Here is a 15653-nt window from a genome sequence, read left to right as displayed (position 1 = left end):
TGTGACTTATAGTGACCCTATGTACAATAGCTGTGAACCCTGCCCTGTCCTCAGCCAGTCTTACAGACTCTGACACATCTACCTACGTTACCACAGCTCCTGTGTCAATCCATTTCATCTGGGGTCTTCCTCACCTATGCTGTTCCTCTACCCTTCTGAGCATGACATACTTCTCCAAGGGTTGGTTCCTCTTGGCCATGAGTCCAGAGTATGTGAGATGGAGCTTCAAAATCATAGGCTGAAAGGAGTAACTTGACCCTCTCCATGACAGAGCTGTTTGTTCTCTTGGTGGTCCATGGTATGTACAGTACTCTTCAGCACCACAACTCAAACGCATTGATTCTTCTTTCGATTCTTAGTCATTGTTCAGCTGTCTGATGAATATCAAGTAATTGCAAAGACCATGGCTTGAATCAGGTGCACTGTTGTCTCTAGACTCACATCCTTGCTTTTCAGTACTCTGTAAAGGTTCCTGACCACAGATTTTCCTAGTTCAATTCATCTTTTGATTTCCTGACTGTTGGTGCCAAGAGTGTTGATTGTGGAGCTGAGCAAGTTGTAAACAACCTCAGGTCTTAGTGCTAAATATTTTAGGATTGCAGGTCATGTTTGTTACTACTAGTCAATTATTATAATAGCATAAAGTAACCATAAATGAATGTGACTGTGCTTCAGTAAAGCTATATTTATAGATAAAAGACAGCTGACCCTTACTCTCAGTTTGCTGATTATATCCTTTTTATAATAACCAATTTTTTTTGTTCATTTGTTTTAGTCATTTTGGTGGACTTTCAATTGTATCTTGCTGTAGATCTTCTTTCACAAGATACCTTGGATTATTGTTAGCACTTTTTTTTTACCTGTAATTTTAATTAGGTTTGCCATGAAAAACAGTAAAATCATCTAACCATTTCACCCTCTATCAGTTTTCATACAAAAGCAGTACAGGAACCCAAAGGCCTCCATGCCACAATCCTCTTAACTCCCATCGTGGGGGGGGGCGGGGGGGGGGGGGGGGAGAGGTGAGTGGCCAGGCGTGGGGGGGGGAATGTCACTAACTGGCCTCAGCCTCCCCCACACAGCATGAAATAGGACTAATAAAAATACTCGTGTTGTGCTATTATCTTAAGATGAAATAAGGGGTAGGAATATAGCTAAAGGCAGGATGAGGTCTAGGGATCTCTTAGAGATCAGAATCCGCCTGAGAGAGCCCACAGTTGACCCAGAAAAGGGGGTGATGTCTTAAGAGGATGGTGGCTGAGGTGGGCTGGACTAAAGTTTTCTTAAGCATACATGTAAGGGTAAAGACAGCTAACAATCTTTCTTCCTTTCTTCTCCAACGCCCCTGACCTCCAGGTAAGAGGGTGGGGTGGGGGTGGGGGTTGTTCCTGAGCTGAGCACAAAATCACAGTTCTCCCACAGTGTCATGTGTGATTCCCAGAGCTGTTGGCAGACAGTGAGTGGAACAGATTTCCCAGTGTTGTCTGAGTCCTTCCCTCAGCTCAGGGCTTTTTCTCCCCACCTGTAAGCACCAGGGCCTGCAGGATGTTGGAGAGAGAAACAATTCCCTTGACCACATCATTCTCACTCACCACCATAAGTCGATGAACCTCTGCTTCTGTCAGTCTATTGATGATAGTCTTCCGAGTCTCATGCAGTTAGCAGTTGAGGACACCCTCAAAATAGTGTGATTGGTGTTGCAGGTCTTTGGTCACAGACACATCAATGTTGTTGTAGGTCTTTTCTGCTGCCAGATTAACAACATCATACTTGGAGCAGATGTCCACCACATACCCTTTCTCATCCACCACTGGCAGAGCAGAAACTCGGTGCTGTACAAAGATACCCAGAGCAACAAAGACAGGGGTAGCAGTGTTGGCATAGGTGCCAGTCTGCAGCTCTTCGAGAGATTTAGACATGAACTCTGGCTTGGGGAACTCAGCGATGAATAATTTGAGGAATTTGAGTATACGCTGTGGGTGAGGATATACAATGTGTTGCCTGATTCTGGATCAATAACTGGCAGCCTGTGCATCTTGTTTTGAATTAATGAAGAGACAGCATCAAACAAGCTGTCATTGGGAGAAATGTGGACAAGTGGTTTAAAGGAGTCCTGTAGGTAAACCTCTCTCCAAGTTTCTATAGTAGCAATGCAGAGTATTGATGAAATCCGTAATGGTCAGCTTACCCACAAAACTTTGCTCATTACTTTTCCACAAAGGGGCGACTTGTACACCATTAGTTACCAATGCAAAGAAAGCTTTCTTCACCTGCAGGAAAGTATCAAATGCAACCAATTTGGAGCTTGTGGGCATCAGGTCATAAAAGCAATGAGACTTCATGAAGGAAGTATACATGCTGTTGTTGAATTCTGAGGTCTGTGCATAGGGTGGGAGAGTTAGTAGCTTACTTCTATGCAACATCTTGAAAATGTTCACTTTCCAAAGCTAAGGCACTATCTGAAGAAGTGACCATCTCCATTGCAAAGAGGAACCAGCTTGTCCCGCTTATTTTAGGAAGCTGGCTGGGTAGGTCCCACCCCATACCCTGTTAGCACATTTCTAAAAATTGAAGGAATTGGCAAAAAATAAGGCCCTCAGGAATTGCCATACAACTTGACATATTTCAACAAACAGATTTATTCCCATTCCCAAGAAAGATGCTCCAACAGAATGTGAAAATTATTGAACAATATCACATGAAAGCAAAATCTTGCTGAAGATTAATTATCTAAAAAAGACTAACAGTACATTGACAGAGAATTTCCAGAAATATAAGCTGGGTTGAGAAGAGGCCATTAGTACTAGGGATATTACTGCTGATGTCAAGATGGAGCTGGGCTGAAAGGAGAGTATCAGAAGGATGTCTACTTATGTTTTCTCAGCTATGCAAAGGTATTTGATTGTGTGGATCACAACAAATTTTGGCTATTATGGAGAAGAATAAGAAACGCAACACTAAATTATGCTCATGCAAAACTATACCTAGACCAGGAACTGTTATCCAAAAAGAACAGGGAAACACTACGTGGTTCAAAATCAAGAAATAAGCATGTCAGGAATGTATCCTTTCTCCATACCTTTGCAATAGTTTGGAATAGTTCTTTCGGGGAACTGGACTTTTTGAAGAAGAATGCAGCATCAAGATTGGAGGAAGACTCATCAATAATCTGCGTTATGTAGATGACACAGCATTGCTGAAACTGAGGAGGATTTGAAGCATTTGCTTCAGGTCAAGGACTGCAGCCTTCAATATGGATTGCATCTTAACATCAAGAAAACAAAAGAATGATTGTACCATTTTACACTCCAACCAACAATGTGTAAGAGTTCCTTTCTCGCCATATCCACTCCAAGATTTATTACTTGCTGTCCTGTTAAACTTTGCCATTGTTACTGTAGTGATATGGTACCTCACTGTTGTTTTGATTTGCATCTCTCTCTTATTGCCTGTGATTTGGATCATTTCTTCGTGTGTCTATTTGCCATTTGAATATCATCCTCTGTGAAAATTCTTTTCATGGCATTAGCCCATTTTGTAATTGGGTTATCAGTGTTTTTCTTGTGGAGGCCCAGGAGTATTCTGTAAACTTTTGTTATAAGACTCTTGTCTGAGATGGTATTACCAAATGTTTGTTCCCAGTCTTTAGGTTTTCTTTTCACCTTGTTGGAAAAAGTTTTTAATGCACACATGGATTTAGCTGAACATAGAAATTCCATATGACCCAGCTATCCCACTACTTGGAATATACCCTGAGAAAATGGGAACTGCAGCAGAAACTGAGATTTGTACACCAATGTTCATAGCAGCATTATTCACCATCACAAGAACATGGAAACAGCCCAAATGTCCAACCACAAATGAATGGATTGAGAAATTATGGTACATTCACACAATGGAATACTATGCAGCACGCAGGAACAATGATTTTGTAAATTATTATCCAGCTTGGGAGGCACTGGAGAGCATTATGCTGAGTGAACTAGCTCAGTCCCACAAGGATAAATATTGTATAAAACCATTATTCTGGAATGAGTGTAAGGATCCAAGAGGGGTGAGAGAGGGTGGAAGCAAAGGGATGAGGATGTGCAAGGGAAGGAAGGATTAATCATGGGGTTGTACAATTTTATGGGTAGGGAAGTCAGGGAAATTAAAAGAATCTGTTCTCAAAAACAATTTAATAGAATTTTGTAAATAAACTAGTATAAAACTAAAAACAAAACAAAAGGTCCTCACTGCCAGGCCAATAGATGAACAGATTGAGATTGTTCATGATTTCCTCTTGCTTGAATCCACTATCAACGCATGTGGCACCAGCAGTCAGGAAATAAAAAGCTGAGTTGCACTGAGAAATCTTTCAAGTACTTCTCTAGAGTGCTAAAGAGTAATGTCAGTCTAAAGACTAAGGTGTGTTCGACCCAGGCCATTATCTTCTCGCTTGCTATGCCTCTGAGAGCCGTACCATAACTAAGCATGACAGAAGAATCTATACCTTTGAGTTGTGGTGAGGGAGAAGAGTATTGAACATGCCATGGACTGCCAAGAGAACAAACAAGTTTGTCTTAGGGTGAAACTAGATTGTTCATTGGATGCAAGGATTTTGAAGCTCAATCTCACGTATTTTTGGCATGTTGCAGGAGTGATCAGTCCTTGGAGAATGACATCATGCTTGGAAGGGTAGAGGATGAGTGAGTGAAGAAGACGATGACGACCCTAGATGAGATAGATTGACACAGTAACTGTGGCAGCGGGGTTAAGGTGTATCAAAGATGATAAGGATGGCTCAAGATAGAGCAGGGTTCAGAGCCATGGTTCACAGGGTTGCTAAGAGTCGTAGTTGACTTGATGGCATATAACAACAACAATAAAACAACCATCATTTTTTAGGGAGCTCTGGTGGCATAATCTGTAAGGGGTTGTGCTGTTGTCCCATCAGTGTTACCGCTTTAATGGTTTGACTCCTTTTTGTCCCCCCATTTTGTCTCTGTTCTTATACTTTTATTGTGATTTTCATGAAAGTTTATAGAAAAGTTGGATTTTTCAGTCATTCATTATTGCACAGTTTCCTTCCCTCCCCTTCCCCCAGTCTACTTTGCAATGCACCTTATTCTAGATTATTGTCATTCATATAATGCCCAATCATATATTCCTTTTAAACAGTTCTTCCCCTAATCTGTTCCAATGCAGTGTTCATTATCTATCCACCCTTTTCCTATTCTCCTCCCAAATCCCCATGTCAGTCATATTTTATAACAGGGGTGTTAATGCAATATTTGTCCTTTTGTGGCTGAGCTATTTCACTTGGCATAATGTCCTCCAGGGTCACCCATGTTGTATAATGTTTTACAGGTTCATTGTTTTTCAGTGCTACATAGTATTCCATTGTGTGGATTTACCATTGTTTTCCTAGCCATTCATTTGTTGATGGGCAATTGAATTGCTTCCATATCTTTGCTCTTATGAATAATGCAGCAATAAACATGCATATGCATACAGCTGTTTGGGTAGAGGGTCTTGTTTCTTTAAGGTATATTCCCAGTAGTGGAATTGCTGAATCGAATGGTATTTGTGTTTCCAACTTTTTTGAGAGGGCATCAGACCACTTTCTGTAGCGGTGGCACCAGTTTACACTCCCACTGGCAGTTAATAAAGGTTCCAGTCTCTCTACAACCTCCCCAGAGTTTGTTGTTTGCTGCCCTGTTGAACTTTGCTATTGTTGGCTAATTTATCACTTGAAAATAAAAAATTTTTAAATTTATTGTTAACTAGTTTATCATGTATTTCCTTTGTGGTTAGATCTTTTTGTATTTTGTTTAAGAAGTCTTTGTCTATACCACATCCTATAGACATTCTCCTATTCTGTCTTCTAGAAGGTTTATTTTACCTTTCGCATTGAAATCTATAATTCATCTAAATTTTCAGTATGTATGTAATAGTGACCAAGATTCTTTTTCTATATGAATATCCAGTTAGTTACCCAATACTATTTATTTTAAATATTGTCCTTTCCTTACTACTTTGTAATGACTGCTCCCTTTTTTCCCCCAATAAATCACATATCCGTTTATGTGAGCTCTATTTCTAGACTTTATTCTAATCCATTGGTCTGTTTGTCTTCCTTGTTATCATCATACTGTAGAGTTGAACCCAACCCATTGCTGACCATCTGGCAGGTTTTCAGAGTCAGTTAATTGATGGGAGATTGCCTATCCTTCTCTCATGGAGCAGCTGGTGACCTCAAACCACATGCCTTCAGGATTGCAGTGCAGCTTCTTGCCACTAGACCACTAGAGCTACTATTTGTTTGCCTTATTTATTTATTTACTATTTTTATTTGTGTATTTATTTTGTAGTATGGGTAACAATTTACAGAATAAGCTTTGTTTTCTGTTCAACAATTTATTCACATTTTCTTCAACATTGCTTGCAATCCCCTCAGTGTCATATATACCATTGTTCCTACTTCTGCTTGGGTTCCTTGTTGCTTTTCTTTACTACCTTACCTTTGGTTTTGGGTAAATGCTGCCCTTTTATTCTAACATGATCGATTGTACTTAGGGTTAGACTCCCTCCTGGTGTTATCTCCTGTTAGACCCATCTGTTACTGGACCTTGGGTTGGATTTCACTCCAGACTTGAAAAGTCTGTAAGGGTCATAATGTCAAGGTTTCCTCTTGTTTTTCTCAGACAAGTGAGTCTGGTCTTTTTTTATTATTTTGAATTTCAGTCTACTCTCCCCACCCCCCCCATCCTTCTCTATCCAGGATATTCTATTTTGATCCTGATTAGAGTGATTTAGAGTAGAATCTAGGCAATATTTATTCAGTTCTGGTTTTGGAGTCGTGGAATCTATAGTTTGTGTGGTCCATTTGTCCTTTGAACTAATTCTTTCCTTGAGCCTTAGACTTTCTTCATCTTCTTTGCTCTAGACTAGGAAAGACTAATAGTTGCATCTTGGATGTAACTCGTATAACTTATGGTTCTACTTGCTACTCACCAAATTAGGGTGTAGAACTTTATGAAATTTGTTATGCCAATTGATCTAGGTATTTCCAAGACTCCATGCCCTGTGATTCATTCCCTCAAGGTGTTAGATATGGCTAAGAGGGCTTTTTAGAACATTTCCTCCCATATGCTTTACGATATCCTTGGATAATATTTATGTTGTTGTTGTTGTTTACCATAGAGTTGGAACAAACCTATAGCTGACCCTTTGGCAGGTTTTCAGAGGCATTTAATCACATGGGAGGAGATTGCTCATCTTTGTCCTGTGGAGTGGCTGGTGGCCTCGAACCAGGTGCCTTTAGGATTGCAGCACTGCTTCTTACCACTACGCTGGGATCGCAGCACTGCTTCTTACCACTATGCCATCAGAGCTCCCTAGGATATATTTAATAGCAAATTCAAATATGAATGTAGAAATATCCTTTGTTAAACCTGTGTATCTGCTTGTAAATACTGCTGCTTGTTACTGCTTTTATTGCAGGACTGTGTATGTAGTAGTATTTACTTTTGCTGTCTTTTATGCATCTCCTAGTGTCTTCCTTTGCTACGGACCATGTGCTTCCCACTTCTTTGGATTTATTGCCTTTCCTTTCACCCAAATTAATACATATCTGCTCTTTAGGGATTTAAACTTCCTTCCCTTTTAACCTTAAATATCTCTTTCCATATAAACCTTTTTCTTATTGTAGTAGTGGTCTCATGCAATAGTTGTCCTTTTGTGATTGTTTCACTCAGCATATCTTCTAAGAGCCCTGGTGGCATAGTCACTCCATAGGAAGTTGCTTTGCTAACACAAAGGCAGCACCTCTCTTGAGGTTCAAATTTACCAGCAGCTCTGACGAAGGAGGAGGGAGTCTCCTCCTATGCAATTTATGATCTCCAGAAACCTGCTGGAGGCTCAGCTATGGAAGTGAGTTTGAGTTTTAATATTCCCCAGGCTTATCCATGTTATATTTCATGAATTATTCATTACTCTTTAATGAATAATGTTGTGATAAACATGGATATGCCTATATTTATTACTGTTCCACTCTTATTTCTCAAAGTCGCAAGTGACTCGACGGCACATAACAACAACATATGCTTAGTTGTAGGATTGCTAGTTATTTAGCGCTTTTGTAGCTATGTTTATGATGGGGGATGGACTGAAGTATTCCTTCTTTGTATAGTCTTTATCTGGCTTTGGTCTTAATAAAAAAAGGTTGAGAAATGTTCCCAGTTTATTGTTTCATTAGAAGGATTTGTGTAATATTGATGTTATTTTCTTAAGTGTATAGATTAATTCACCAGTGAAGCAATCTAAGCTTAGCATTTTCTTTGTGGAGAAGTTTTGAATTATGAAGTATGGGCTTATTTATTCAATAAAAGATTATTCAGATTTGCTGTTTCTTCTTGTTTCCATTTTGGCAAGTTTTTATTTTTCTGATAATTTGCTTAGTTCATCTTTATTTTAAAATTTAACAGTTATTTTTTTAGTGTTTTAGCATCTATAGTATGAGTAATTTTTTTCACTCCTAATGTTATCTGTGCCTTTCCCCCACCTCCCTAGTCTTATTTTAAAATTTTCCATTCATTCATTGTTACACTTATCTCCCTGCCCACCCCTCCCTTCCCCCAGTATACTCTCTCTTTGAAAAGTAAAATTCTTTCATTGCTTTACAATCCCTCCCCCCAGGTCCACTCCACTATGCAGCCTTCATTCTGGACTCCTGTCATGACAATAATACCTAATCATACATCCCCTTTAAACAGTTTTCTCCCTCATTTGTTTCAATGCACTATACATTATTTATCCCATCTTTCTCAGTCTCCCCCCAACTCTGATGTCAGTCCTATTTTACAACAGTGGCACCATGCAGTATTTGTCCTTTTGTGGCTCAGATACTTCACTCAGCATAATGTCTTCCAGGGTCACCCATTTTGAATAATATTGCATGAGTTCTTTGTTTTTCAATGCAGCGTAGTATTCCATTGTGTCAATATACCACAGCTTGTCTATCCATTCGTTTGTTGATGGGCTTCCTGTACACTAATTTTTCTTTTCTTTGTGTGTGTGTGTGTGTGTTCCTTCTCTGCTATGTTTAGGGACTGCCCATGAGTTCAAGAAGCATTTTGAGCTGCCAATTTTAAAGGGTCGAGATGCAGCTGCCAGTGAGGCAGACAGGCATCTAGGAGAGGAGCGACTGCGGGAGCTCATCAGCATTGTGAATAGGTAATGGTAGGGTGAGTGATGGGCTAGATGGCACCCCTCCTCTGATACCCTCAAGTAGGGCAATCAGAATTGTCTCCCAAGCCATTTCAGATAGTTCTCAGTGGCTTCTGCCTACATGGAGCTTTTAAGGGCTGAGACTTTAGGGAGAGAGTAAATTTGTACCCCTGCCTATGACCATATCCTTATTTCTACTGGCCTCAGCTGTACATACTCTGATTTTGTGTTGCATATCAAATTGTTGAGGAAGCACTTCTTTGCTAGCGGAATTTCTGAGAATACCCCTTTGGAGTTTCAGAACCTTCCTGTCTCTCTCCTATAGCCCTAGTTCTTCTGTGACAGGTAGTTGTAGAATTGAAGTGTGGATTTGGCTCAGGCTAAAAGTGTTTCTTTTTTTAAGAGTCTCCTATTGCAGGAATGCACACTTGATGCTTTATATCCTGAAGAATCTTGTTCTTCCCAGCTACCTGGCCACTTCCCTTCCTAGTTTTTGATGGTAGGAAGGCAAGTCAGTGTACCTGATCCCTTTCTTTCCTGGTTTTCTAGGACGTATGGTTTTAATTATATTAAGCCTTAGGACTATTGCAAGCAGAAACTTCATTAAGGACTTAGTAGTTTGTAGCTTGCTTGCCTATCAGAGAGCTGGGTTCATTATTTGAGAACCCTGGGTCTTCTCTTAAGCCAAACTTCTTGTTGGAGTAAAAAAAAGAATTGTCAGCTAGATTGTTTAAAGTGTTTCTGTTACCATTACCGAGACCCTGACATAGATATCTTTTCCTAAAAGGCTGATATTTGATACTACAAAAGTAACTCAGGGAGCCAGTCTTGGTCCATTAGATGGTAATTGTTTCAAAAGTTAGCTAGCATGACAATTTTATAAGCCCCTTGACTTTTTATCTTCTTTACCCCAGGTGCCTGATCCGGAGGACATCTGATATCCTTTCTAAATACTTGCCTGTGAAGATTGAGCAGGTGGTTTGTTGTAGGTAAGGAACTTAATTGAAGGACATCGAGTGGATGATTAAAGGCCTGGCCTCTGAAACATGGCTGGGATCTCAAGGGTTTACTTAGAAGTGTGATTCACTTTCTTCCTAACACAGCTGCTCTTTTTCCAGGTTGACACCCCTTCAGATGGAGTTATACAAGAGGTTTCTGGGACAAGCCAAGCCTGCAGAAGAGTTGTGTGAGGGCAAGATGAGTGTTTCTTCACTTTCTTCCATCACCTCACTAAAGAAGCTCTGTAATCGTGAGTTGGGCCTGTACCCTGAGGTCCTTTGGAAGGCTAAGCAAAGGTGGGAAGGCTTCTATAGGCTGCCCAGCCACTTTTGCTAAAACTTGTTCAGTCTTCATGAAATGGAAGTATAATTCCAACACTCCTCACAGCATAAGCTCTGTATTATTTACTCTGTAAACCAGACCTTTTTTATTATTTTTTTTTTGTAAACCAGACCTTTTTTAAAGGACTGCCTAAGCACTTGGGGGGAGGGGGGGAGAAAGTGTGTGTGTGCTTTTTTGTTGTTGTTTATTTTTTTATTACTTGCTGTGTGCTGTCAAGTTGGATCCAACTGGCACAAGAGGAGATTTTCCCTCCTTCTCCAGAGGAGCGGTGGATTCGAACCATGCACCTTTGGGATTGCAGTGCAGCTTCTTGCCACATGTGTGTTTTATGTGTGAGGGAATGTGCATATACAGGTGCAATAAAAAAATGCACATAAGCTGTTAGGCAAGAGGGATAATGACAAAGAAACCTTGCTTACATTCTCTGGTATACTTCCCCATTTTGCTGGGCAAGCATACTGGGCAAGATTGTCCTTCATGATCTGAGTAGCACTAACTGCACTCTGTTGGGACTTGAGGTGGTGGAAACCAAATAAGTCCAGTGCTAAAGAAGGCTTTTTGGGCTAACCTTCTAGAGAGGGACTGGTGAGCATTGAAGTAGAAATCTCACCCTCCTCCCCTTTCCCAGATCCAGCTCTGATATATGACAAGTGTGTGGAAGAGGAGGATGGCTTTGAGGGTGCTTTGGATCTGTTCCCTTCTGGTTATAGTTCCAAGGCTCTAGAACCCCAACTGTCAGGTGAGCTCTTTCCCATCAGTCTTTGGGCTCCTCTGAGAAGAGGGTGGGAGCAGGATCACGGGTTGTGTCTTTGTGTTAGAACTATCTTGTCTCAAGGCAGGATATCAAGAGTAAGAATCCTAGTCTTTTGGGAGGACTTGTTGAGGGCTGATGGTTGTTGCTCTTGCCAGGTAAGATGCTGGTCCTTGATTACATTCTGGCGGTGACCCGGAGCCGAAGCAATGACAAAGTAGTGCTGGTGTCCAATTATACTCAAACATTGGACCTCTTTGAGAAACTGTGCCGGGCCCGAAGGTAGGGAAGAGCCTAACCAGCCTGCCAACAGGGTGCCTTTTCTGCTGTCTCCTCTAGGGAAAATAAGGTTTATTACTGGTGATTTGGACCAATTAGTATAGAAGACACTTCCAAGAAGATGCCTGTGTCCTTTTTGCTGATTGGTTCTAGCTCTATCTCTGAGCAGAATAGTACCTTCAAGTGCTCCCAAAGGACAGAGTCCTTGACCTTGGTTCTCTGCTCCTTGGGGAGTTCAAGATCTCAGGCTATGTATGAACAGCCTCATTCAGAATTAGTTCAGTCCCTTCAATTGCTCTAGCTCCAAGGGGATCTGTTTCCTCCTTGGATCTTGATCTTTGGATTCCTCTTTAGGTACTTATATGTCCGCTTGGATGGCACAATGTCAATCAAGAAGCGAGCCAAGGTTGTGGAGCGCTTCAATAGTCCATCGGTAAATGCACAGCCCCTCTCCCCACACCATCATTGCTAGAAAATCAGAAGTAAAGAAGGTATAAGTGTGCTCTGCGTCAAGTTCTGATATATTGGGGGGGAAGTGTGTTTCTTCTCTAAAGTGTGGTTAAGTCAGTTGGTGGTGGCTGGGCTTAGAAATGACTTTATGAGATGGGAAACTGACCCATAAGTAAACTGGTGTTTTTCATAATTGGTCTGAGTAGAAGTATTTTCTAAGGCATGAGGGAGGTGCTGGCTAGGCTGAGCAGAATCCCAGTTAGACTGCAGGAAGTTATTTTTCTTCTGGTTCTTTTTTTTTTCCCCCCCAGAGCCCTGACTTTGTCTTCATGCTGAGCAGCAAAGCTGGGGGTTGTGGTCTCAATCTCATTGGGGCCAACCGGCTGGTCATGTTTGATCCTGACTGGAACCCAGCCAATGATGAACAAGCTATGGCCCGGGTCTGGCGAGATGGTCAAAAGAAAACCTGCTATATCTACCGCCTGCTATCTGTAAGGATGTCGATGATGGTCAGAGTAGGGGTGGGCCATGGAGTAAGTCCTTAAGGACCATTTTGAAACATTTTTCAATGACTCTCTTGGCGCTTCTCCCTTAAGAAGGGAGAAGGGCTTAGCCTGGAGCCCTTGATTCTTCCTCACCCCACTCCTACTCCAAAACAGTTATGTCTCTGATATCTTGGTAAACAAATACCTATAGCTTCATGGTTTTTGTAGGGCACCTATCTTCCCTCATACTTAGCTTCTACTGTGCCATTTGCTTTTATAGCCTTTTTCACCCCATTACCCAGGGGAAAAATTATACCGGTATTTTCCAAGTCCTCAGTGTACTTTCAGACCATCTATTTCCAAGTTTTTCCTTTGAAGCTCAACACTGTCTTACTTGATGGCCTCCATGTATACTTTGTTGCAATCATTTCTGTTATTTTTCTAATTCACCAATTATCAGTAATTTGGAGTACCACCTTAACTTTTACCTCTTCCCAAATGTTGCTGTCATCTTAGCTCATTTTAAGTAGCATGCAGTTTATCCAGCACATTAGCCCTTCATGTTTCCTTGATCTCATCTTTAATGGCTTCCTCCATTCCCTGTCACCTAGTTACTCTACTCGTCACACTGTGGAACTTAAAATTTAATAACTCTCATTCTGCTCTCCTTCCTTCCAACCTAAGTCTCTTTACTTCCTAGATCTTCAACCTACTGTCGCTAGAAACTGACCTCTCCATCTTACAATCTGTCACCTGTCTAACTTAACTTACTTTCTATCCAGCCTGATCCTCACTGTTCATTCTTTTAACCACTGTTTCCCTAATAGCCATCCCATTTGTATCATTCCTGCTGTTTTCACCTATTTTATGGGTTTGCATTTACACATCAGCACCACCACCAATTCAAGTTTAATTATATTGGGCTAGACTCTACTTCCTTCAACAGCTACTTCATGCCTTCACTATTTCCCTCAAGTTTCCCGCCCAACTCTGTCCCTCATTCTTTCTGCAGATTGTGTCTTCTACTTCAGAGAAAATGTAGGGTATTAGATATGAATTTGCTCACCTCTCTGTCTTCCATAAATCTGTTCTCAAGGTTTGTCCTTTGAATTCTTCTCTAGACTCCATTTGTCATTTCATTCTTAATTTATCTTTTATCCCCTCAAAGTCTTTAGACAAGATTAAGCAGTTCCTATGCTAAAACCAAAAGTTTAAAAATTGTGTCCTGTTATAGCTACCACCTTGGGTTACTGTCCCTTCACTGTTACTCTTCCAAGGCCTGCAGATGAATTTCTTTAAGTCTCCATTTTCTACTCAGCATACCTCATCCCTATGGCTTCTTACCCCTTATGCCCCTGAAACATCTTTCCAATGTACAGTTGGCTGGCTTCTTAAAGGAGCCAATTCGTAAAAGAGACAATTGATTTCTGTATCTGAAACAATAAATTCTACTATTCCTTTATTCAAATTCTTTTCTCATCTTTAGTTCTGTTACTTTGGTGATTATATACACTCATTCTTTTTTTCCCCCCCATTATATTCTTAAGTCTAAATTTTTAGCCCAGCTCTCCTTACCTGAGACACATTTCCATCAATTGCTATACATTTTCACTTGGGTATTTTATGAGCACTTAGCTGTGTCATTAAATTTCTGAATTTCATCTGTTAGTTGTTCCATTATCCATCCAATGTGGCAATCATCTCATTGGACTATTCTCTGCTGTTAACAACTAGATTCTTACCAGTGACCTTTGACTCAACTTTATAGAAATCTTTCCTCTTTACCTTTGGTTTTATCTTTCCTAACCTATTCTTCACATCCTGTTTCAGAAATGAGCTTGCCAAAAGTGGAGTTTGCTTTTTGTTGCTTTCATGACAAAGTCAAGCTCTTCAGCCTGGCATCCAAAGTTCTCCATAATATGATCCTTGCTGGCTTGCTTAGTTCCAACTATTTACTCTCCAGCTATCCTTCAGTCCAGCTGAATACCTAGTACGCCAACTCACCAGATTTGTTCATTTGCTGGGAGTGCGGGAGTGCCCTTCCTTGTAAACTGAACATTTTCCATTTATCCAAATTTGTCTTAAAGATAATCTTAACTTTCAAACTTTATTCCACTCTATCATTCTTACTGTTGGCTCCTATATCTTGTACACATCATCATTGTTCTAGTTTGCTTGTCTCTCCTACTAGTCTTATGAGCTCAAAGATAGGGATCACATTTGAATTTTTTTTAATACCCAAACATTAGCATAGGGACATAGTAATATCTAAATAATGCTTACTGAATGAATAAGACTCGGGCTTCTTGTGGAGGTCTAGTTAAGATGTTATAGGTACCTCTGCTCACTTTGAAGGTGATAAAAAAATGGCCTTACAGCAGCAGAATGTCATAGAAGAGAACAGGAAAATAGGGCTCAGCTGAGCAGAGGTATTGCTAGGACACTTACCTTTCATTCATTCCTCCACCTCTAGAGTGGCTGTAATTTCAAGCCCTAGGTCTCCCTGTACTCTCCCAGTGGGAATAACTATTTCCTCTCCTTCTCTTCCCCCATAGGCAGGAACCATTGAGGAGAAGATCTTCCAGCGTCAGAGCCACAAAAAAGCACTGAGTAGTTGTGTGGTAGATGAGGAGCAGGATGTGGAGCGACACTTCTCTCTGGGAGAGTTGAAAGAACTGTTTACCCTGGATGAGGCTAGCCTCAGTGACACACATGACAGGTGAGTGAAGAGTGTCTTTGTTGGCCATTATCTCTAAGCTCCTTGCAGAGGAAGGAGGTAGGATCTGCAGTGACTACATCTCTGTCCTCTGCCTCTAGGTTGCGCTGCCGCCGCTGTGTCAACAACCGCCAAGTATGGCCACCCCCTAATGGTTCTGATTGCACCTCAGACCTGGCTCAGTGGAACCACAGCACTGATAAGCGGGGGCTCCAAGATGAGGTACTCCAGGCTTCTTGGGATGCTGCTTCCACAGCCATCACCTTCGTCTTCCACCAGCGCTCCCATGAGCAGCAGCATGGGCTCCACTGAAAACCAGCTGGCTTTGAGTATAGCTGTAGAGGTGGGGAGATAAGGGGCTCCTTGCCCCACAGAGTCCTACTGGATTTTGTTCTCTGAGAGAAAAATCATCAAGAAGGGC

The 15653-nt window shown here is 41.1% G+C and overlaps 1 protein-coding gene and 1 pseudogene across 1 annotated transcript in view; one reads left to right on the top strand and one right to left on the bottom strand.

The window, feature by feature from the left end:
• RAD54L (RAD54-like (S. cerevisiae)) overlaps window positions 1–15589 on the top strand; it is a 51918-nt gene extending 36329 nt beyond the window's left edge. The window contains exons 11-19 of the mRNA XM_006899018.1: window positions 9090–9216; window positions 10125–10199; window positions 10329–10459; window positions 11180–11290; window positions 11461–11584; window positions 11936–12014; window positions 12343–12522; window positions 15072–15235; window positions 15334–15589. Of these exons, the coding sequence (XP_006899080.1) occupies window positions 9090–9216; window positions 10125–10199; window positions 10329–10459; window positions 11180–11290; window positions 11461–11584; window positions 11936–12014; window positions 12343–12522; window positions 15072–15235; window positions 15334–15544 (1202 nt within the window). The 3' untranslated portion in view covers window positions 15545–15589. The remainder of the gene's footprint in view (window positions 1–9089; window positions 9217–10124; window positions 10200–10328; window positions 10460–11179; window positions 11291–11460; window positions 11585–11935; window positions 12015–12342; window positions 12523–15071; window positions 15236–15333) is intronic.
• LOC102869821 lies at window positions 1503–2481 on the bottom strand (annotated as a pseudogene).
• Window positions 15590–15653: the final 64 nt, after the last annotated feature.

The sequence above is a fragment of the Elephantulus edwardii genome, unplaced genomic scaffold (assembly GCF_000299155.1).
Source record: "Elephantulus edwardii isolate Elephantulus edwardi_28Jun2011 unplaced genomic scaffold, EleEdw1.0 scaffold00243, whole genome shotgun sequence".
Taxonomy (NCBI): domain Eukaryota; kingdom Metazoa; phylum Chordata; class Mammalia; order Macroscelidea; family Macroscelididae; genus Elephantulus; species Elephantulus edwardii.
Note: the sequence above shows the minus strand (reverse complement) of the source record. Positions and strands in the feature narration are given on the sequence as shown.